Source organism: Eptatretus burgeri, chromosome 11 (genome assembly GCF_056783735.1).
Source record: "Eptatretus burgeri isolate ZD-2024b chromosome 11, Ebu_testis_v1, whole genome shotgun sequence".
NCBI classification, from domain to species: domain Eukaryota; kingdom Metazoa; phylum Chordata; class Myxini; order Myxiniformes; family Myxinidae; genus Eptatretus; species Eptatretus burgeri.
The window spans coordinates 20,297,079-20,321,052 of record NC_140971.1 but is presented as its reverse complement, the minus strand read 5'-3'; the positions used below and the strand labels follow the sequence as shown (position 1 = coordinate 20,321,052).

The window sequence follows — 23,974 nt, the reverse complement described above, 5'->3', positions numbered from 1 at the left end:
TTCATCTCCGTGCAACGAATTGGGCCATCAACGCACTATGTCTGCAAGAAACAAATCAAATTGGTTATTCAATGTATTGTTGTATATGACAATAAGCATTATACAATCACAACTAGAAGGAGCAATGTCAAGCTGTAGATTATGATATCACAGCATGCATACCTACACCTCCAGGCTATAGAGCCATACAACCTCACATTTACATCGACGGAAGCGAAAAGTGACAACACACAGACATGCACACAAAAAAACGATAACAATATGATCCCCCTTACTGGTGATTGGGGATTATAATTAACATATCATCCATAAAGACTATTCAACATCTCTGACAACAAAGGAAATCTGTTCACTTGATTCATTGACCCTCCAAACATAGGTGTAGGCTCCTCATTTACAAATGTCCATGTACCGGAAGGTGAGATATTTACAAAAATGTAAATTTCCGTAATGGCGGAACCTAATTAGCATATCAATGCATTTACAGCTATTTTCACTACTTTTACCCAAACAGAAAAGAGTTATGTGTCCTTTAAACACCACAACCATCATTAGTCGCAGTTATGTATAATATCAGGCCCAGGTAATTAGTTTCAATGATAAATTTTATTTAACATGATTTTCGAACGATTCATTGTGCTTTGTATTTTATGCTAATTAATCTACTTAAAAATTCAAATATTATAAAAACATTTTCGCCAACCTGGCTTGTATCTGTCAACTGACGTGTGGTAATTGCAAGGAAAGAAAATGAAAATTCTTGTCTTTAAGTCAAATTTAATTAATATGCAAATGATCTAATTAGTATAAACGAAATGTATTTTAAAACATAAATGTATAAGCTTTAATTTGACACCAATTTTGTGATTTTATGTTTATATTTTGCCGATCTTTGAGATTCGTCTATTTTTGATTGTTTGCCATGGAAGCAGCTTAATAAAGCAGAGTGCAAATGGGTTATTTTTCTGGGAACATCTTTTTTCTGATACTTGGGATATATATGAACACTGCGGTATCAGTGAAAAATTGTCGCCGGGGGGGGGGGGTGCAAGGTAGGTACCACTGGCCCCCGGCCTACTGGTGTTAAATTCAGCAGCCAACGGGGCTCAAACTTTGGACCCTGGGATCCCAAGCCACCACTCTAACCACTAAGCTAATGCCAGGCTATGTTCAAGTTGAAGATACAGATGTGGAGTTGCAGTGTTGAATGTACCATTTTGATAGTGTTCTTGCCTCATGTGTTTGGTCATCTCAAACAATATAATGAACTAAAATTGTTAGTTCATAGGCATTTTCATTTGGTATTGATGCTTCTTGACATTACAAGTTGATTTTTTTTTTTGTTGTTGTTATTTTCTCTGGTCCAGTTCAAGGAGCTGAACTTTGCTTATGAGGTATTGTCGAACCCAGAAAAGCGTGACATATACAATCGCCTCGGGGAGAAAGGCCTGCGAGAGGGTGGAGATAGCTCCAGCATGGATGACATTTTCTCACACATCTTTGGTGGTAGCAGTCTCTTTGGAGGCTTCCTCGGTGGTGGCATGCACTCGCGTGGAGGAAGCAATCGACGCCGCCGAGGAGAGGATATGGTGCACCCTCTAAAGTAAGAACATTTGTGTTTTCTATTGATAACTTGAACCCTTGACAAATCATGCACTCCACTACACAATAAAACTTTTGAGAAAGGCCCTTGACAGTCATATCATGTGGGCTTTTTCCATGACTTCTGACAATAACAATAACAACAACAACAACAACAAAAACTTCCTTTTGCACATGGCCAAAGTCGGCCTTCCAATATATATTTTTTAATTTTTCAACGATACGAGCACATTACTCGTAGGGTATTTGCTTGGCACAGTCTGTGAAAGTCTCTAAAACTCCTTGAAACTCCTGAAAAATTGAGAAAATTGCACAAATATGAAATTATCTGTTGGAATTGGAATTGTTAATTCTGCCAGTCTCATTACCCATTTTAACCTCCACTCGGCATTTACCATCAAAGCCACGCCAAAATGGTTTCTCTGGTTTGTGTTGGCCAGAGTCACGGAGCTAATCATAATCCCCAACCCCTGTCAATGGATTGATTTACATGGTTTCGATCTTACACATATAATTGTAAATCAGCGGCACTGCTGCGGTGCGAGTGGTAACTCGGACACGCAACCTGTACAGTACAGTACTGTACCTCTCTCCATGTTAACACTGCGCGATCCGTGGAATCATAATCGATTCCTTTGTTTTCGGTTATTATTGCCCTTAGTGATTTTAACCATGCCTCCCAAGAGGAAAACTGTTTCTAGTGGCCGAACCAAGTGTAAAAAAAAAAAACAACAAAAAAAGTCGAGTAAAGTGCTGGCTTTGACACAGAAAGTGGAAGTTTTGGATAAGCTTGGACGAGACAAGAGTGCACGCCGTCACTGGGCAGACATTATGGTGTTAACAAGTCTAGTATCCACAAAGTAACGAAATGCACAGAAAACACAAGGGCAAGTGAATGCTCTGGTTTTGCACCACAAGTGAGGGTGATTCAGGTAAACCGCTCCAGGACATGATGCATGAGTTTATAGGTGAGAGGAAACGTAACCCCCGCCCCCCCCCCAAAAAAAACAACAACAATACAAAACAAGGGTTTATTGTCGTCCAAAAATCCACCTCATATGTAGAAAGCATAAATCCGGGCGTAGTGGCGTGTGCCTGTAATCCGGCGACTCGGAGGCTTGGGTTGGAGGATCGCTTGAGGACGGGGGCTCTGCACTGGGCAGGGTGTAAAGCAGCCTGGAATCATGGCGAAACCCAAATCCTGATCCCTGTGTCGTAAGAGGCGACCAGGGTTGCGTCAGGAAGGGCATCCGGCGTAAAACCTGTGCCAAATCAGTATGCGGATCATAACGGATGATCCGCTGTGGCGACCCCTAACGGGAGCAGCCGAAAGATGAACAACAACAACAACAACCTGTAGAAAGCATAAATTGTTGACTTCAAATCTGTATGAAAATAAGGATAATTAGTATGGTAATTTAAATTCACCTGATGTAAACAATCCATGTGACAGGAGCTGTTGATTAATACTGCAAAAGGTATAACTTGGAATAGTTCTGTGATATAACATGCTGAGCTCATATATTTTGGTTGTGGGTATACACATATTACTGAAATATTCAATAGAATAACAGAAAACAAACAAGGTTTCATTCTCATTCTTATGTTTTATTCCGATGTCACTTTTTACTTAGAGTACTTGTATTAAAAGTCCTGGAAAACAACTTTTTTTTTCCTCCTGTAAAACTCCTGGAACTTTGGTCTTCTATGGCTGTGCGTACCATGGAAGAGATGGATGCAAAAACTGGATTTCTCCATGAAAGATGTCGAGATAACGCATACTAGAAAATTGTATTGGAGATCAGGTTACGCATACCTTAGTCCATTTTACATAGATAGGCCCTTTACCCTCCTCTACTGTTTAAATAGCTTTTGTAATAGATTAACGTGATGTGATATTTTAACGTTTCTCTGATGAACTATTGATGCAGGGCAATGTACTCCCACTGTTTCTCATTTTAGATTGAAACGCACCCCAGGTGCATTTCCTCATGCTGGCATGCTTCCTCATTTGGCTAATTATCCACTTCAGACCTGGATGTATTAAGGGGTGGCTAAACTCATGTGATCGTCCTTCACATGCAGATGTGTTGCTTCTGCTTCTGCTGGGGTGGTTGATTCCCTTTATTTTGTGATTTGATTTTGAATTCTCCTGGATTGTAGAGTGTGAACACGTCACGTCATGAATGTGTGACATTGTGGAGATGCATTTAGTTTCTTTAATCCTGCAATCTGTCTCGTAGGGTTTCCCTTGAAGATTTGTACAATGGAAAGGTTACAAAACTGCAACTCAGCAAAAACGTGATCTGTGCTGGTTGTAAAGGGTATGTTCATTGCACCCAGATAACCTGCACACATATCCTTTACACACCTAAAAAAATTAAGAAAATGAACCTTAAAATGCAGCACTGTTTGGAATGTTAAGTTTGTTTAGCTGTGGTTGAGAGGTTGTGGAAATGTTGGATGAAAAGCATCTGTTTGGGCCCATCTTTTCAATAGTCTCGCAGTTTCTCTATTTGGAGCGGGACCATGCGGCTGGGGGGTAGGTGGAGTGAGACTATGGGAGGTGGGGGGGGGTGGAGAGTAGGGTGTTCCACTTTTGCAAAAGTAGTTGCTGGAATGAAGCACTATGTGCCTATCGATTCCACTCGTGAAGTTAGGTGATCGACCAAAGTTTGAAAAATTTTCCGCCTTTTTTTCCCGCATTTTGAAATTTCAGGAAAATCCATGTTTTTGGAAATAATGTTGATTTTTTGAATATTTTTAGAAATATATTTCTCTGTGTCTCGATGGCTGAATGCACTTCAGTAGGCACCAGTATGATAGTAAGTACCCGTAAATATTATTCACAACTTGTCCCAACATTTTGAGAAGGGGTTGCCATTTTGGAATTTCACTGAACATCCCATATTTTGACAATTATTGCACAACACATTGTTCGGCATTTACAGAATATCAGTAGTAGCGTTTTCATAAAGACATTATTAATGACAAAGGAGAGCATGATCAATTAATTATGAGAACAACCAAATATGTTTTAAGTGACATTGTTTTCATATATGACAACATAACAATCTAGCAAACAAGCAACCACACAGATATCTTATAGAGAACATAGCGTTTGTTTTGTATAGTCTGGGTAAAGCTTCCTGTGCTCTTCCACGCACTGTAGCAATGCTTGACGTTGTTTCTCATCATTGCACATATGAATAAAGTCAGACACTAGCTTAATTCCTCTTTCAGCGAGATAATTTACGACACGCAAAGAATTAGCACTTTCACAAAATTTCCTGTAACTCGCGAACTTGTCCCACATAGCCACAGGAGCCCTGACCATTGGTCAGTCAAGGTTTATCTGCAAGTACACAAAGAATAAAAAAATATAATTCATTAGATGTACACAAAATATACGATTTTCACTAAATTTCCAAAATGGCAACCCCTTTGGCAACCTCAAAAATGGCAAAATGGCAACCTCAAAATGCCGGCCCGCGATCACCAAACTTCACTAGTGGAATCGATAGGCACATAGTGCTTCATTCCAGCAACTACTTTTGCAAAAGTGGAACACCCTAGTGGAGAGCGTGGGGGGTGAGGTGGGTGTTGGTGGGGATTGTGTGGGGGTTATGCAGAGTGGGGATTGTGGAGCAGGGGTGTGTGGCTGAGGCGGGGTGTGTGACTGAGGCGGAGCGGGAATGTGCTGCGGGAAGGATGAGCAGGAAGCGATCAAATTTGATTGTTGATCCATTGAAAAGACCAGTCATTGCATTTATTTAGGACAACTCGTACACATGGATATGGATCACTTTGATGAAGTGAAGAGACTTACTCGAGCAGGATCGACAGCATTTGCAACATTAAATAATGCAATGGAAAGCAAACTGCTCTCATGTCTGAAAATGTAAGTTTGCAATCATTGTGTTCCACCTGGAATAAAATATGGCAGTTAAAGAGCATCTCTAACAAAGAAAGTGGAGCAGGCTGGGTGTCTTGGTGTAACTAAATGGGAAGAGAACATACACAAATGGATCGGACAGAAAAAAAAATTCCTTGTTATTCCGCTCACAATCAAAAACTTGAAATGTAATCGAGCCAGACTCAAGAAAACTTGACAACTGATCGACAACAAGAACTATAAACTGGAAACCCAGATCAGGTCCTGGAAGACGTAGAGGTAGATCAAAGATCTTCATCCTGTAGTGGACTAAATAGGCAGCTCAAGTTACATAAAGAGTTAAATCTTATTTAACTTTACAGGACTTCTATAACCAGAAATATCACAAGCGAGTTACATAAGCTTCACTCCAATAGAGTTGTGGCACTTGCGTTATGCGACAAGACTAAATCCAAAATTACATTGACAAAAAGGTTGTTATATTAAAAAGGTTACATTCATTGGGTACTCAAGTTGTCTGATAAGTAGGGAAATTTTTTGTAGCACTAAAAAAACTTGAAAAGTTGTATTCATTTTTACCAAAAGTTGCACTAAAACGTTGCGCTAAAAATAACTTAAAATCCATGCCCAGAGGCTACTGCTATGACCAATTTTTTAGTTAGTCATTTATTTATTCAATTCCCAAAGCTAGCAAGTCGGCAATGATACAACATTTTCATGAATTCAGCAATATCACATTTTACAAGCTTTTTAAAGTCAGCATTAAATCAGTCGCTCAAATTCACGGTTCATTGCTGTGATTGTAATAAACAGAAATATATTTCTCAACGTTTTCGGGCGTGAAGTTACGGTCCTTCGCTGTTAGCATCGAAAAAGAGCATTCTACGCCTTGGTGGAATGTCACCTCATGCCAGATCCATGATCTGCTTTATGTCCTTGTTCTGCTCCAAACGCTTCTCCAAATAAGACGCTATCCCACATGGATCACTGCCAAAGCTGAGCGATTTCAGATCGTTGAAAGCATCAAAGATACTATACGTACAACTTTCGCATTTAGTGACCAGCTCAATCAGGCACTTGTAGTCACGGTCAATACTGAGCAAGTCTTTCGCCAGGTGTACTGATACTATAGCTTCCTTCGCTCTGGTAACAAGCAAACCATCACCTTGAAATTCCCCAACGATTCTCTTAACTTCTGGCAAATTGTCAGCATAGTAGAAAGCTGCATTTAACCAGCTTGCCCAGCGGGTTACGATGGGTTGAGGTGGGTATCCAACTGCGGCAAACTCCTTACGGTATTTGTTCTTGACAACAGCACTCTTGACCCTGGCGATCAGATTATCAACATCAGAGAAGTGGGCTCAAACCTTTTCTGGACAGTTAGGAAGTAGATGAGCATTACACGTGACGTGGAATAGTCACGGGTAGATTTGCTTGAGGGGGCGTCCAGCAGCAGTCATGTAGCGCACAGCATCGTTCAAGAGTGGAACAAAATTCGACCCATCAGACTGTAGTGTTTTGATGGCATCATCCAATCCATGTATGGCTGTCTGAGTTGACTGAGGCTGGAAGCTGCTTGCAGTGCAGCAGGAGAGTCTTTTCTGGTGATTTGACATTGCCCACGAGAGTGTTAATATACTTTGCACCTGCCACCTCTGCTTCATCGATGACCATAAATATGTTCTTCCCCTTGAGCAAGTTCTGGATCCGCCATGTTTTTCTCTGCCATTGATGCCACTCGCGATCTGCAACAGGACTCCAAAGGTGCATTGTAGCCCATGAATTGGAAGAGTGACTTCACCTGCGGATTATTGAGTTTGTAGAGAGGTATATCTGCTGACAGCTCGTAACTACCCGATCAACCAATTATTGTCCCTTGCTCACTTTCTCAGCTGGCAGCAATGTTGGTCGAGGTTCATTTTCAGCATCCTTGGCTCTCGTGTGTTTTGTACTGTTGCGATGGTTCAGAACACTGGACCGTCGTTCGTTACACACGACTGTAGAACATAGCTTACAGAACAAACTGTTCCCAGAAGTGACTACGAAATCGGTTGGAAATTCTGCTGCATCGGCTGGTACTTTTGCAATGGAAGAAGCAGCTTCCTTGGGCATAATTGGCAAGTAAAGCTGACGTCCTTATAATAGAGATTAAACTCGATATTTAATTCAAAGGAGGTAAGATATAACAACTTGATAGCAAACAGGAACACCACAGCAACACATAACAGGACCTCAGTTCATTCAGTGCGCAAGTGATACTCAATCAAAATGTTGTTTTTATCGCCGTTTCACGCAGGCACGGTACCACATGGCCGAGCATTAAGCAGATTTAGCCACTCAAGTGTGATAAACGCCGGAAGTTGCGCTGATCGTGGAAAAGTTGCAAAAAAGTTGCACTTATAACTCCCTCCCACTGCATCCTCAGGCAAAAAGAAATAGGCCATCAGCCATGGCTCAGAAAGTGCCTGAAAATCAAGTTTCGTTCCACTCATTAGGGGGAGGGGCGGGGGGGGGTAGACAAAACCTTGATAATATGATAGTATATATCCAAATACATATGTATGCAAAAGTTCTCCACTCAAATAGCTACAGTTATTGTATATTTTCATCTTGCAAATCAATGCATTCTCCGCATTCTCTCATTTGAATTTTCTCCACTCGGATCACGTGTGGGCCACGTGATGCCTCGACAGCCAATAGATCGGCTGACATCGTATGCAAATTACGTCTGTCATGTGACCAGCTAAGTTGTCCAAGATGGCAGCTTCCTGCAGGGAGGAAATCACCGGCAGCTGATCGGCGATTTTTGATGAATATGGCCAGTGAGGACGCTCCCCCGTGTATTATTCAGGCCTAGATCACATTTGCCAAGGTGGCCGTGGGGTCTCCAAAATCTGCGGCCACTAGCAATTATACGGCGGCCGCAGCATTTGCACGGTCACACAATGTAGCAGTCACATATGTTTTTATTTTTCGGGTAGCCGCATGGCGTATTTATAAATCGTGGAGACCGAAAACGTGGGGGTGCTGTATGGTCTTTGATTTGATGTCGCACGCTGACCTTAGGGCGTCGCTGCGGTGGCCATAGAATTTTCAAGGCAGACGCAAGATGCCCGCAAGGCGACCGCAGGGGGGCCCTAAGGCGAACATGCGGCCAGACGGACGGTAACGAGTGGGTATATATACCAGTTCTTTTTTTACTGAAATAAAAATATACCAGTATATATAACTGAATATACTATAACTATAATATACCGTGGTGCCCCCAGAATCCGAACGCCTCATTGTTTGAACAAATTAGAATCCGAACAATTTTTTCGAGAAAATTTTGTCCTAAAAACCTAATACATTAAAAAAAACCGAACACAACTTAGCGTTCATGTTTGTTCACGTGTCTCCCCCACCTATTCGACCCGCATATTCGCGCTTTGTTCATTCAGTTCGTCGGTGGAAGTCCTCGTGAAAGCATCTCTTATGTGTCGATCGATACTTTAGGCCTCAGTCACATTTGCTCTACGGCGAGGATACGGCGGCCGTATGCCCTCTGAATTGACAGAAACGTGCGGCAGCTGCAGAGAAACTGAGGTGGCCTCAGGAAGGCCCTACGCCTTATGGCTATATTTTACAGGTCGTAAGGTCACCGTGGAATTATAATGCGGAGTTATAACTTTTTGCATTTCTATGTTCACTGTAGAAATTCGACAAGCCGAAACAAAAGAACTGGTAAAAAAAAATTAACCCGTCTGGCCGCTCGTTCGGCTTAGGGTCCCGCTGCGGGCGCCTTGCGTCTGATTAACTTGCTGAGTGCGTAGCCTGGTGTTGGCTCAGTGGTTTGGGTGGTGATTTGGGATCCTGGGGTCCTGAGTTCAAGACCGGTCTGCCGCTGAATTAATGCACCGGGGGTTGACTCAACCTGTCATCCTTCCGAGGTCGGCGAAATGAATACCAGTTCCAGTGTGTGTACAGGTAGAGGGGCACTGCATCAGTGACACAGTCGCGCTTCAAGAGATGATAGCTACCCCCGGGGGTAACTTGAAATCGATTTCAGATTACCGGGAGGTAACTTGAAAGGGGGATAGCTTGAAATCTTTACACCGGCACTCCGGGTACAATAAGCCCATGATCGAAGTTAATCCTCCCACGCCGGCACTCTCGGCTAAACGTCGTTCGTGACCTTCTAAGACGAGCTATTTGTTGACACTTTCTCTCCATTTATCCCATCTTACAGACGTAAAACGTTTGACTTCTTCGTTTGCTACATTATCCTGGTGAATAATACACGGGGGAGCGTCCTCACTGGCCATATTCATCAAAAATCGCCGATCAGCTGACGGTGATTTCCTCCCTGCTGGAAGCTGCCATCTTGGACAACTTAGCTGGTCACATGACAGTGACGTAATTTGCATACGATGACAGCCGATCTATTGGCTGTTGAGGCGTCACGTGGCCCACACGTGATCCGAGTGGAGAAAATTCAAATGAGAGAACGCGGGGAATGCATCGATTTTCAAGATGAAAATACACAATAACTGTAGCTATTTGAGTGGAGAACTTTTGCATACATATGTATTTGGATATATTCTATCATATTATCAAGGTTTTGTCTATCCCCCCCCCCCCCCCGATGAGTGGAACGATACGGCTGATGGCCTAAAAGCGATTATTTTTGCGTTTCGCGACGTGGGAATGCCGTGAAAAAAGCTGTAAAAAATTGCCCGACAGTGATTAGCTAGCCACTGGTTGGCTGTGATACAACATTCTTTCTTCCACTCTCAGGTTGAATAAATAAGGCAGCCATGTTCATTGCCTCAGAATCGTTTCAGGGCCATTTTCCATTGCAAGGTTACACCCGAGTACACGGCGTCGTGATGAGTGTGCATCAATGCGTACTGGGAGTTGATGTATTTAATTGCCGTACACCAACACTTTTTACGCATTGCCAATGTGATTACGTCATGACTTTTGGATGGATTGTGTACACTTGAAATGAAAGTTGTAAAAATTTGATCAAAGCCCCTTTTGCATTTTCTAATTCCAAATTTTCCATGCTTGTGTGCAGCATTGGTGGCAAGGCAGGATCGGTGCAGCCTTGTGCGACCTGCAAAGGCCGTGGCTTTCGCATTGTCGTCCAGCAACTGGTGCCGGGCATGGTGCAGCAGATGAAGTCTGTGTGCCACATTTGTCGTGGAGAAGGCACGTTCCTCTATGCGTGATTGCTGTGTCTGCACGGGGTCTTTTGCAAGCACACTCCTCCAGCTTTAGAGTGCTTGAATTGTGACGGTTTCATTTTGTTTTAAAGATTGAATCCTCGCAAAGGTCGAAACATTTTGAAATAGGGGTGCATTTTGTATATACGATCAACATTATAGGATGCATGAAATATGTAACGGTTCGTTGTATTTGTTCCCGGTTCATGCACCAGTGCGGACTTTGGGTGACAAATGTCAAAACGGAATTTTTTTTTTTAACTCAAAATTTGATATTGGGTCATTCCTGGTGGAACTTTTTGCCATCTTTCAACTTTGCTTTAGGTGGGAAGCATGGGGGTTTCAATGGGGCGCCATCAACTTCTCTCTTGTCTGAATTCATCAGGGCTTCTTGAGACAACAGAAAAGTCAACAGTTTGAGATTTGTACTTTGTATCCCTGTGTCACGAGCGATTTGCTCAAATGTCGATCATATCAAATGGGCAATGCAAGTTAAAGCGAATCAAAAAAGGTTTGATAAAATATATTTTGGAAATAATTGCAAGTTGAAAAGAAGAGCGAAGTCGATGGTGCACCATCGCAGATCCCCACGCTTCCCACCGAAAACAAAGCTGAAAGGTGGCAAAAAGTTCCACCAGGAATGACCCAATATCAAATTTTGAGTTTTAAAAAATATTCTGTTTTGATCCCTGTGACCACAAGTCCCCAACCTCTGGGGCATGGAACAGGGTTCAAATCCCCAAAAAATCGTAACATATTTCATGCATCCTCCAATGTTGATTGCATGTACAGTTTCATGAAATGTTTTAAAAAGAGTGCCCGTATTTGCATTTTTTTTGGGGGGGGGGGGGTATTGCACATTTTAACTCTGCTCAGGGGCCCATGGGGCGGCACCAAAATGATACTTCTTGCCATGTGGTGGTCATAACTACCAATTTGATGAATTTCTGCTCGGCTGTTTAGGAGGAGATAGCGTGACGGACAGATGGACGGACGTAGCTGATTACAATGTCCCTCCGATTTTATTTGTTTATTTCTAACATAACAATTGGGGATAACAAAACGATTGGGGCTGGGACAAACTTTATTGTTTCTGATGGTGCTGTCAAATGTGTGCGTTATCTTTTTTTTTTATCCAAGTTTTCACTTGATGGAATAAGAAGCTAAATTGGTTGTGTATGAGCAAAGGAGGTTTTCCGATTTGATCTTTCAAATGAACAAGCATGTCAAAATTGCCAGTCCAACCCTAACCCTAACAGCTCGGTGATGGTTTTTTCTGGCATTGCAGGTTAGCTCAATGGTTGTTACATTTCTAAATGGACCATTGCATCAAGCCTGTTCGCCATCATAGGAGGTATAACAGTGTCTGCGAGCTAGCAACGTGTGAATACTTTTGGGCTTTTTGAAGCTGTTAAAGCCTCCTATGAACTCCACATTTTGCCGCATCCAATCGGTACAGTGTGCTCTCGGATCACATCCATGAAAGTCGTCAATTTTTTTTTGAAATTATTTTTTAATTTGATGTCGGACATGCACAATGATTTTTGCAATTTTTGCTTGCACAGAACTGCATTATGAGTGCCGTAATCACTCGTGTATAATCAGCGATCGTGAATAAATGCAGAGCACTTTTCAGATAGCTTTCTCAGGAAAATAGCAGTTTAGATGGATAACCCAAACCGAAAAAATGAACTCTGGATCGGAAATGTAGTTTACGCAAAAGTTCAGGGAGCCTCCATCATGCGAAATCCTTCCTTGGTAAATATTAACTTCTCCCGGCCGAAGAGGCTTTTTCAATAGCTTGATGGAGTACTGCTCTCCATTGTGGCCTGGTGTCCTGCTTCATGCCCGTCTCTTCTAAATGCCGTGAAACACAAAGTTTTCAACATCATTGGCCTCTCATACAATGCTCCATTGCAGATGTGTTGGTGGCTTCTGATTTATGCCGCCACCGCCTCTCCTCGGTTCTTGAACCTTCTGCTCTTTTATCCCTTCATCCCACCCACTCCCCTCGGTCACATGTGATCTTCCAGCAACTTCCTTTACCTGAAAAGGAAGTTGCTGGAAGTACCTCCACCCATTTTATCTCCACCTCTACCCATCTTTCTCCTGTTCTTCATTTCCTTTTTGTGTCAACGTGTTTTTACATTGCCCTGCTGTCGATGCTTTGCTTTGTTTTCTTCCCTCTGTCACCTCACTCTTCCATGAACTTAGAAAATAGAATAAAAGGTTGTGCAAGTTTTTTTTTTATATTAAGGTTATTTAAACTTCCTTGATCTGGTATTTTCATACTTTCTGCCATCCTGTTGAATTAAGGGTTCAGTATAGTGGTTATACATAAATGCTGGTATCAAATTGTACCTATAAACCTTAGACTAGCAGAACACATGAGACGATCAAAACATTACATGAGCAACATTTGCCTCTGACTGACGGTGTGATCAAGTTTATCCAAAAGAGGTGTGCTAACGTTGCAGGCAGAGTTAAAATGTTGGCTTTGTTTTTGTAGGGGAGATCATGAATGAGCGTGACCGCTGCAAGCAATGTGAGGGTAAGAAGGTTGTGAAGGAAGTGAAGATCCTGGAGGTCCATGTGGATAAAGGCATGCGGCAAGGACAGAAGATAACATTTCGTGGGGAGGGAGACCAGGCGCCCGATATGGAGCCGGGGGATATCATCCTTGTTCTGCAAGAGAAGGAGCATGAGGTAAATGGAAAGGGGGTTGGGTACGGCTTCAATCGCTACAAACTACAAGGAATTACAAGGAAATCATGTGCAGGAGGAGGCCATTCGGCCCATCATACCTGTGCCACACCAATACCACATTTTTAATCGATCCATCGATACCCCTTCCCTTCGTGTGCAGCCTTTTGGCTACTACACTGGTACTCATTTGGCCGACCTCGGAAGGATGACAGGCTGAGTCAACCCCCTGGTGTTAATTCAGTGGCCAACGGGGCTGGAACTCAGGACCCTAGGATCCCAAGCCACCACCCTAACTGCTAAGCCAGCACCAGGTTTTATTTCTCCCACCTGTTGGATATGTCCCACCTGTTTAAATTCTCCCACCTCTATGGCTTACCTCCAAGTAAGTGGAAATGGGCCTTTTTAGCCTGTCCCCCTGCACATCAATGCGAGACGGCCAGGATTGGTTATCGTTTCCATGTTTATTTTGTCCGATTACATTTTGAGTTGCTCTCTTATTTACCATTTGAACTTTTGTCATCAAATTAACAAACCTTTATTGTGAAAATATGGAGAAGACAAATTAATAATAAAATAAAAAATATAGGTGGTGTTTTCTTCAAGTTTGGTTCGCGTGCAAAGCGGATGTGGATGGCTTTCCTTTTTGAGATGCTTTCTTGTTACCTCTGTCACCGAAGGTGGACGGAGGTTGTGTTTTCACCCCTATTTGTCTGTTTGTCTGTCTGTGAGCACGATATCTCAAATGGTTGTGGACGGATTTGGATTGAATTTTGTGGACAGGTTGGGTGTGTGACAATGACGAATTTATTAAATTTTGGTGAAGATCTGCATCCGAGAACACTGTCCGACCCCAACATTCGTGAGGGATACATTCCTGAAAAATTCCACGAATCTTGGGGCATTATTTGAATGAGAAAAAGGGGGTTAGGTTCCCGGCGGTTCTTGATTCATAAGGGAAAATTAAAAATCCCACGAAAAAACGGTGAATACGTGATGCACAGAGCCGCGAATATAGAAGTAGGTCAGAAAAACCGTGAATACGCCTGCGGTAAATGTGAGGAAAACAAAAAACCCCACGAATACGCAAATCACAGGGCCGCAAATGTAAAAAGGGGTCACATTTTATGAATTGTGAATATGCAGGGTCGGTGGATAATGAAACCACGAATTTTGGGGTCTAACAGTATTTTAAGTGATTCTTCACCATTGAGAGATAGAGGCAAAAACGATATATATATATATATATATATATATATATATATATATATATATATATATATATATATATATATATATATATATATATATATATATATATATATATATATATAATCTCAAAAACTTATGGACGGATTCGGACCAAACCTGGTGGACAGGTGGAGTGCATGACGAGGACGAATTGATTCGATTTTGGTGAAAATCCTGCTTCGGATATGAGAATTTTAAAATTTCTTCAGTGCTTCTTCACCATTGTGAGATGGGGTCAAAAATGAAATGTAGCATGATATCTCAAAAAGTTGTCGATGAGTTGTGACAAAACTTTGTGGATGAGTTGGTTTGGTGACAAGAACAAAGCAATTAGATTTTTGTTCAGATCCAGCCTATCAGTGGGATATTAAACGTAAACTGTTCAGCCTGGCAGAGGTTATTGTTACAAATAATTCCTTCTGGAATAGGCAATCATTATTATGAGCCCTCCATTGGACTTTGTCCAAAACGGGGGCTTATGGATTGGGTCCCATCCTTGAATGCGTCCGTCCACAGCCATATCTCGGACATGGTATGGACTGATTTTGTTCAAACTTGGCCCAAAAACAATCCACGATGGTTTGCGTATGTGCATCGTTTTGTTTCGCGATTCGATCCAAGATGGCCGACTGACGGCTATTTTAGCTGTAAAACCCCAATTTAAAACATTTACTCAACCATTTCTCAGACATGCATTTACCAATCTTGTTCAAACTTGGCGCACAGATAAAGAATGATAGCTTACATATGTGCATCATTTTTTTTTGGAGATCATATCCAAGATGGCCGACTGGCAGAATTTTGTTCCTTAAACGTATCCCCAACCATTTCTCTGCTGTGCATGCTCCGATTTTGTTTAAAGTTGACACACGCACAGTACATGATGGCATACACGTGCACCTCACTTAATTTTGAGATCTGATCAAAGATGGCAGACTGGTGGCCATTCTAGTTGTTTAAATAAATATGGGCAAGCCCTTTAACTCTGTACAATAAGTTTACAAAAACCACTGGAGCTATGACATTTTATCTCTTTTTCTCCTTGTTTGGAATGTTTTGGACCTGAGTAATGTAATTTTTTTTTAAACATTGTTTAATGATAGGTGTTTCTGGTTATTGTTAAAGGTTTGTTACCGTTAAGTCATCTCGTTGTAAAACCAGTCGATGTCCTTACGTACGTATGTCCCCATTTTTTTCTTCCGATTTTCTTGATATTTGGTATGTGGGTAGATGTCGATGAGGGATGCATGACGGTATGACCTTTGACCCGATTGAAGGTCAAGGTCAATGTCAAGGTCAATGTCAAGGTCACTCCAAAGTTGCAAAATCGTCCATTTTCAAAATCTATCTCCTCCGCCGTTTATGATCCGATCTTCGAAATTCCTTCGGATTCTGATAATACGGAACAATATCTAAATCTGGTCAGGCCGGTTTTTTTAAAATTCGTCCTGGTTATCGAGTCACGTGCCTCCAAAGTTGGAAAAATCGTCGATGTGATAGGGTTAAAAAAAATTTCGCCCGATCTTGATGAAACTTGGTATGTAGGTAGCGGTCGATGAGTGATGCACGACGGTATGACTTTAGACACGATTGAAGGTCAAGGTCACTCCAAAGTTGAAAAATCAGCTCATTTCAACATTATCTCCACCATTTATTATCCGATCTCATTGCTCCCGGGCTTTCGTCTGCACGTTGAACCAAAAGACAAGACGACATCGAAGCCATACTAAGCCGATCAGAGATACACATGTACAAAGCTTCAGAGATGACCGTCACCCCCAACCGGGGGTAATTTTTGTTTTGCTTATGGCTCTGTTTGGTGCAGATGTTCAGGCGGAATGGAAATGATCTCCACATGACCAAGAGAGTGGGCCTTTGTGAGGCCTTGTGTGGTGTTTGCTTTGCATTGAACCACCTGGATGGTCGACAAATCCTTGTCACGTCACCTGCTGGGAAAGTCATCTACCCAGGTAACATCGCATCATTTTGCCATGTAGCGGCTCCTTGGTTTGATATGAAGCACTTTCTAGCCATTGAGAACTTCACTGTAATTGCATCTCACTTCCTATCCCATAATACTCTTTATTTCCCTTGATGATAAGACTATATGCTTCACGTTGCACGTGACTTTTGCATTCCAGACCTTTGCAATGGTTGGTCTTTTCTATCTACATACACATAAAGTATGATGATTTGTTTAGCGGACTGTTTGAATTGATAAGATTTCTGGCTTAATGGTCCCTTATTTTTTATTGTGACAAAGCACACTGAACATAACTCAGTATGCCAACTACTCTGCAGAAGACTGCTGTTTGCAATCCAAACTTAATGGGTGGTGCCATCATTTACTCTGATTCCAGCTCACCCATGACCTCTGCCTCTTGGGATTGGTTGATAACGGATCAGATGTAACAAGGGAGTCCTCTTTGTTGTTACAATGCAGTTTAGTACACAGCAGTTTCCTCTTTACATTTTGGTGTGACCTGGTCAGTTTGTATTGCAAACAGTATCTGGAAACGAATATGATAGGTTGAACTTCCCATTTTACCCCAGAATTATTTGCGGTAAACATGCCATGACGTCAATAATGGATAGATCCATTCTACTTGACACATTTAATCAATATTGACAGTTTATCAATACAATACTTCTTGAATACACGTTTTTTTTTTGTTTTTTTTTCAGCTCCGTGAGATCCTCTCCAAAAGATACCTTTACCACACCACATTTAAAAAAAAAATTTTTTTAAGACCTTGTCGAGGCTCGAATGAGAGCAAACACACAACTCGCATCAAGGGGGCATGAGACAGGAGGGGAGGGAGTGGGAAAGACAAAACAGTGGGGAACAGAGACATTTGGAGATCTGTGGAAGGGAGAGGGATGGGACGGGGAACATGGGGAACAGAAGATTGACATTACAGGGACTTTCAGGAAGGAAAGCAGGAAATTTGAAGGTGGGCTTGGGTGGATTATCGGGGGTAGAAAAGATCGAGGATTTGGATGGGGGATGATAAGAGGTGGTGGTGAACAGCTGTTTAGATTGCCTGGAGGGAAGAATGGGAATGAATAGAGTGAGGGAGTTTATTCCAAAGGCGGGAAAAAAGAGGAATGAAAGAGTGAAGGTGAGCAGTGATTCGTGATTTTTTGGTAGTTTTACCAGAAGGGGGTTGTTGGCAGACCTTGAGCGTCCTACGGAAATGTGGTGGGGAGAGATCGCAGAGAGAGCAGACGGTAGAAGACAGAAAGACCACCGACCAATCTGCGGTGATTGAGTGAGAGGCCCAAAGACTCAGCCTCATTGCGGCAGATGCCAATGATCCGAAATGCCTTGGTTTCTACAGCGTGAAGCTGAGATAGGTGGGAGGCAGGAGCACCAGCCCAGAGGGGAGAGCAGTACTCCATCAGGCTGCGGACAAAAGCTTTGTAAGTGGTCAGGAGCTCAGGTGGGCCGAGGAAGGACTTTGCACGACGGAGGATTCCCAGTCGGCGACTGGCTTTGGAGGCGAGGTTTGAAATGTGGCTTTCCCAGGAAAGGACATGGCAGATAGTGAGACCCAGAAGCTTGAAAGAAAAGACTTCTTCCAGAGGATTGTTGAGAAAGTGGATGGGGGGGGGGAGTTTCTAAACGGTCCTTTCGAAGAGACATAGTGAGAGTGTGAGATTGGTCCGGTTTGAAAGACATGTTCCACGTGTTGGACCAGTTTGTGATTTTTTCTAGATCTGCAGTGAGCGAAGAAGCTGCTGCTTGCCGGTCTGAGGGATGACCGATGATACGGCAGAGGGTGGAGTCGTCAGCAAAGAGATAGAGGATTTTCCAGAGAGTCGGAGAGATCATTGATGAAAACCAGAAAAAGAACAGGGCCCAGAACGCTATCTTGAGGAACTCCAGCCTGGACCGGAAGAAGGGATGAAAGAACTCCATTTAGTGCCACACAGCGCCTGCGACAGGAGAGGAAGTCTGCGAGCCATGAGTGGAGATGGCCTTGGATGCCATAGGAAGAGTTTGGTGAGCAGGACAGGGCTTTCAGGGCAGAGTTTGGTGAGCAGGACAGGGCTTTCAGGGCAGAGTTTGGTGAGCACGGCAGTCAAACAGAATTTAAAATTATTCCAAACGGGAAACTTACTGTTTTTGGGCATCATAAAGGACACAAACACCAGGCACCAAGAACAAATGTAACGTGCTAAATAAGGTGGTGTTACAGACACTGCATCAACGGTGGTAAATTTCTGAAAATAAATTTTGTTTTTTTCTGCAGCCTTTAAAACCATAATTGGAATTCAAATTAATTTACTTGAACACTGTGGAACACAAATCGCCTTGTATGCACTCCCAAAAACCTCCAGTTAACGATTACTTTGGCAAAATTGTATGCCGTCTCGACCAATCAAATTTGCTACTCAGGACAGGGGGTCTTCAAGATTCGTCGTCTTCTTCTTGTTCTTCTTGTTCTTCTTCATGTTCTATGAACCCTCTCGTCTTATTTGGTCTCTGTACTGTTAATTGTATTGTGAATCTGTTAGTCGTCTCATCCATACTTATTTATTCCTTTTGTATAAATTTGAAGTGTAAGTTTGTCCAGTTTGAGCCAGGCAGTATTTTTTTTTCTTTCCTTTACAAAATCGAGGTGATGGGGTAAGAGGGAATCAACTGACAGTGGGATGATAGTTGGACATAATCTAAGCAATAAACAAACAGGAAAAGAGGAGGGGAGGAAACGCAGCCACTGGCAAGTAAGGGGGCTTTGTGTTGTTCGGTTAGAAAGGGTTAATGGGTGTAAAAATGATGGTGGGCAGGGATGAGAGGATGACATGATATTGGGGCACTGCTTGCTTGAATCCTTGGAAGGAAGAATGGGGTTGAACAGCCTCAGGAGTGTGGTTGCCCAAACAGGAGAAAAGACGATGTCCATCGAAGAAGAAAAGTGTGCAGTGAGCCTGGATTTTGCAATTTTAAATGTGAGAGGTGTTACTGTAAGTACGTGTGCATCACGGAATTGCTAGGGAGGTTTAGAGGACTGATATACAGGGGGAGCTAAACCGGAAGATCGGTGGAAAAAAGCAGTTGGCCACCAAACTGCCTGTGGTGTGGAAAACAACAAGCATGTTTGAGCCTCATTGCTTGAGATGCCATTAACAGAATGTTGTATTGACCGTAACAAATTCTTAATGAAAAGAGGTAAATGTTTTTAACAAGGAAAAGTGACAAAAACTCACCTTATTCATAGTTCATTAATTTTTTTTTTTTTTTTTTTAGCTGCAGCATTGTAAACACAGCCATTAATGAGCTGCTCAGTTGGTGTACCACTACCGCCGGCTTTAGTGAAGAACTAAGGCGTTCGTGAAGTAAAAGAGAGGCTGTAGGTTTAGGATTAAAAAAATAAAAAATATATTGTTCAACCAGACCAATCAAAATGAACGTTGTAAATCAATCTTTCCTAATCCTGGGTTCTCAAGGTTCATTAAATGATATCAGTCTCAATTTGAAAGGCTAAGCTGTAATGAACAAACCGGTGACAAACCAAAAACAAGCTCTATAATCATTTGTTTGCACAACCTCTAGTCAAATGTTCCACAAGTTACATTTTATTATCTCAAAAGTGGTCATTAAAAAGGTAAAACTCATTGTTTGGAACTGACTAATTGAGGGTTAGGGGTTTTTTTTGTATTTTTTAATTATTATGTTTTTTTTTAATAAACACTGCTCCTCTCCATTTGATACCATGTGTAAGACTGCTTTCATTTAACATTAAAACTGTGCGTGCGTGCGTGCACATCTCTGTATTTTCACTCGACAACAGAACAGTAATGACGGTGTGTTTAATAAAGTGGTTGATTGTGTCAGATATTTAATGTGCTGCCTTTGTTGCGACGTTGCAGGGTGCACACAAGGTGTTTGTGGTGAAGGAATGCCCATGTACAGAAATCCTTTTGAGAAGGGAGATCTTTACATCAAGTTTGACATTGAATTTCCAGAAAATAACTGGATTGATGCCGAGAGGCTCCAGGTGTGTGAACATGGTGTTGTTGACTGATGTCCAGTGCCCATGCCATGCTTTGTGCACATCCATGGCCTGTACGGCACACACTTCTGGCAGGAATGTTGTGCGGTAATGTTGAGAAACTTGTCTTGGATATTTTGTTCGACTTTTTCAAAAAAATAACAGGAGCAGAAGTCGATGGCGCACCACCACAAATCCCTACACTTCCCACCAAAAGGAAAGTTGGAAAATGGCAAAAGGTTCTACCAGGAATGACCTAATATCAAATTTTGAATTTTGGAAAATCTGTTTTGACCCCTGGGGCATGAACTGATGGTCAAATCAAAAAGATTGTTCCATATTTAACGCGTCCCCCAATATTGTTTGTATATACAAAGTTTCATTAACAATGTGCCCATTTGATATCTGACTTTTTGGCCTTGCCCCAGGGGTTGCGGGTTGGTGGTCAGTCTGTTGTCCCATCAATTCGTTTTCACTTGGAGATGTGAAATATCCTTTGATTGTTTTTTGTCATGTTGTTTTTGTAAAAATAGCCAATGCACTGTCCAAAATGAAAATTTCTGCCAAGTTATCCAAAGCATGGGGAACTGACCAATTTGGTGTAATAGGTGGTCCCTGAGGGATGATGCAACGTGGCATCCTTGTGCTATATGGGTACGAGTTAATGACCTTCCCCTTATTCCTCAACCCAAAAAGAGTGATTAAAAAAATTCTGGGAAAAGTGCTTTAAAAAAATAAAATAAAAAGCCCAAAGCCGCTGGTGACTTTGTAAGCAGCCTTCTTCGCCAACATTTTGCTGAGAACATGCATCAGCTGGAGGTTTCTGTTTACAGAATTTTTTCACAATTGTCATTGTAGAGGGGGGTGGACCTTTTTTGATGTCGACTATCCTTCAGGGTAAGATGTATAATCTGAGTAGTCCAAAATGTCCATCGATGTTTCTCAATTCTTATTGATATTTCAAAACCCTCAGGTTTGTTTAGAACCGACATTTTGTAAGAAAAATCGCAGTAAAACATCTGTGTCTGCAGGAGCTGGAGCAGCTGCTTCCAGCACGTCCTGACATCCAACACCCTGTGAGTGACTACGAGGACGTCGACCTCCACGATCTGGAGTCAACAAAAGGTGGTGGTGCGGGGGCTCGCCGCGAAGCTTACGACGATGGTTCTGATGATGAGGGTGGTTACCACCACGGGCAAGGCGTGCAGTGCACGCACCAGTAAGGTTACACCAGCATCTCGCCAAATCGTCTATGGACCAGAGTCATCTGCCAACGAAAGTCACGTTTTTCAAGGGGAAGGACTGGTAGATTCTTCATCAGGCATTTTTCTCGAGGGTAATACATGTGCTCCACTCTGTAGTTTTAGAAATTAAAACATTGCTATTCCTATAATGATCGTTTGTGATTAATTTGTATCAAGTGATTGGATATGGGCTAGAGTCTGCGCTATGGCCTCTACGAGGAAGGCATGATTTGGTGTACTTAACTGTGCTTTTGAACATTTGTGCCTCCGAAGAACATCAATAATGCTTTTGTGCATTATATTTTTAGCCATACCAGACTTATACATTTTTGTTTTTCCTTTGTACTCAAAGAAAATGGATAGTTATACAAAAAGCTTAACTGGACAGAGGTCCAGAGGAAACCGGGTTGGCAAAAGGAACTTGTCTTGGTTAAGGGTTGAGGTCAATGCACGTTGCAGAGATGATATCTCGGCCCCACTTACACAGACCATTGGGCACAAGTGGATGCAAAACATTCATCAAATCACATGAATTTCAAAGAAAAACAGCTCTTTCACCTCTGTTCAGTTTGACTCGCGAAAAAGTCGCCATCCATTGTGGATGCGACGCTGCTTGGTAGTTAACGTCATGATGCATAATCAGTGTCTGAATTCGCAACGACGGCTAAAATGCAAACTGTATGTACAGTGACCTTAATGCGCAACGTGAAAGATTATTAAACAGGCACACCTTCAGAGGGAAATTGGTAAACTGCGCAACAGACTGGTTGTTGTGCCTTGTTGTAGAAGTCATGATAACTGCCACAATCTGAGAAATAATAGACCCCACCTTGTAAGATCCTGCACGGCAGAAGATTGGAACATCACCGTATGATGTCACATTGAATTAAGTAATGTGCAACAGCTTCAAAATTATTCTGACTTTACTTCACCCAATGTGAAATCTGTGCAATAGTTGGATTGATGACGACAAATAAATACTTTTTTCCAAACCATTTAGTAGTCGTTGGATGGTTATTTTGTGATGTCGTATTTTTGGCCCGGTGTCATTCTTTGGAACAAAAATAAGAAATTAGTTGGAGACGTTGCTGGTGTGAAAGCTTTTCAAATTGCAGAGTTCACAGAACACCTTATCCTGAGCAGTCTTGAGAAAAAGGACATGAGACTATTGGAAGAAGAAGAATCTCTTCTGGCCTTGTGTGTCCCTCTCTTCTCAGCAAAGTTTGCATTAAAAAATAAAAAAATACCTGCTCTAAGATCAGCAAATGTGGTAACATTCCATCAGAACTATGTTTTGGTGTTCTTCATGTACCACACTCATTCGAGCATCAGTGCTGCTTGAGCAGATTCTTGGCAAGGGTTATATTGGGTGGTTTGCCCATGCTATAACCTTGGATTAAGCATCAAGCATGGATTATGCTTGGGCGAAGCATGAAACCGTTGGCGAAGCATCAAGCATGGATTGTTATTGACTGTGTTTGATATGACTGCAGGGATTTGAACCACCAACCTCCTAGACTCACATTGTATGCTGTAACCATTGCACCACCATTCAAGCCTGGTGTTGGTTTAGTAGTTAAGGTGGCTGACTTTGGATCCTAGTGTCCTGAGGTTGAGCCCCGTTGGTTGCTGAATTAATACCAGGTGGGGTTGACTCAGCCTGTCATCCTTCCGAGGTCAGCAACATGAGAACCAGTGGACTGGTAATAGGGACACTGCATCAGCGGCAGAGCTCCGTCCCAAACCAATGATGCAACCAGCAGCCATAAGGCAGAGAGAGAGAGAGAGAGAGAGAGAGAGAGAGAGAGAGAGAGAGAGAGAGAGAGTTTGTGTGTGTGTGAGTGCGAGAGAGAGTGTGAGTGTGAGTGTTACAGTGAGAGAGAGAGTGAGACTGTGTGTGAGAGTCAGTGTGAGAGACAGAGTGAGTGTCAGAGAGAGAGAGAGTGAATGTTTGTGTGTGTGCAAGAGAGTGTGAGGGTGTGTGTGAGAGAGAGAGAGAGTGAGTGTGTAAGAGAGATTGTGTGAGAGAGAGAGTGTGTGAGAGAGTGTGTGTGAGTGTGAGAGAGAGAGAGA

The 23,974-nt window shown here is 42.3% G+C and overlaps 1 protein-coding gene across 1 annotated transcript in view; it reads left to right on the top strand.

The window, feature by feature from the left end:
- Positions 1-22,896, top strand: part of DNAJA2 (DnaJ heat shock protein family (Hsp40) member A2) — a 48,482-nt gene extending 25,586 nt beyond the window's left edge. The window contains exons 3-9 of the mRNA XM_085845446.1: positions 1,368-1,603; positions 3,846-3,926; positions 10,557-10,690; positions 13,214-13,410; positions 16,484-16,628; positions 20,536-20,663; positions 21,689-22,896. Coding sequence (XP_085701572.1) covers positions 1,368-1,603; positions 3,846-3,926; positions 10,557-10,690; positions 13,214-13,410; positions 16,484-16,628; positions 20,536-20,663; positions 21,689-21,880 — 1,113 coding nt within the window. The 3' untranslated portion in view covers positions 21,881-22,896. The remainder of the gene's footprint in view (positions 1-1,367; positions 1,604-3,845; positions 3,927-10,556; positions 10,691-13,213; positions 13,411-16,483; positions 16,629-20,535; positions 20,664-21,688) is intronic.
- Positions 22,897-23,974: the final 1,078 nt, after the last annotated feature.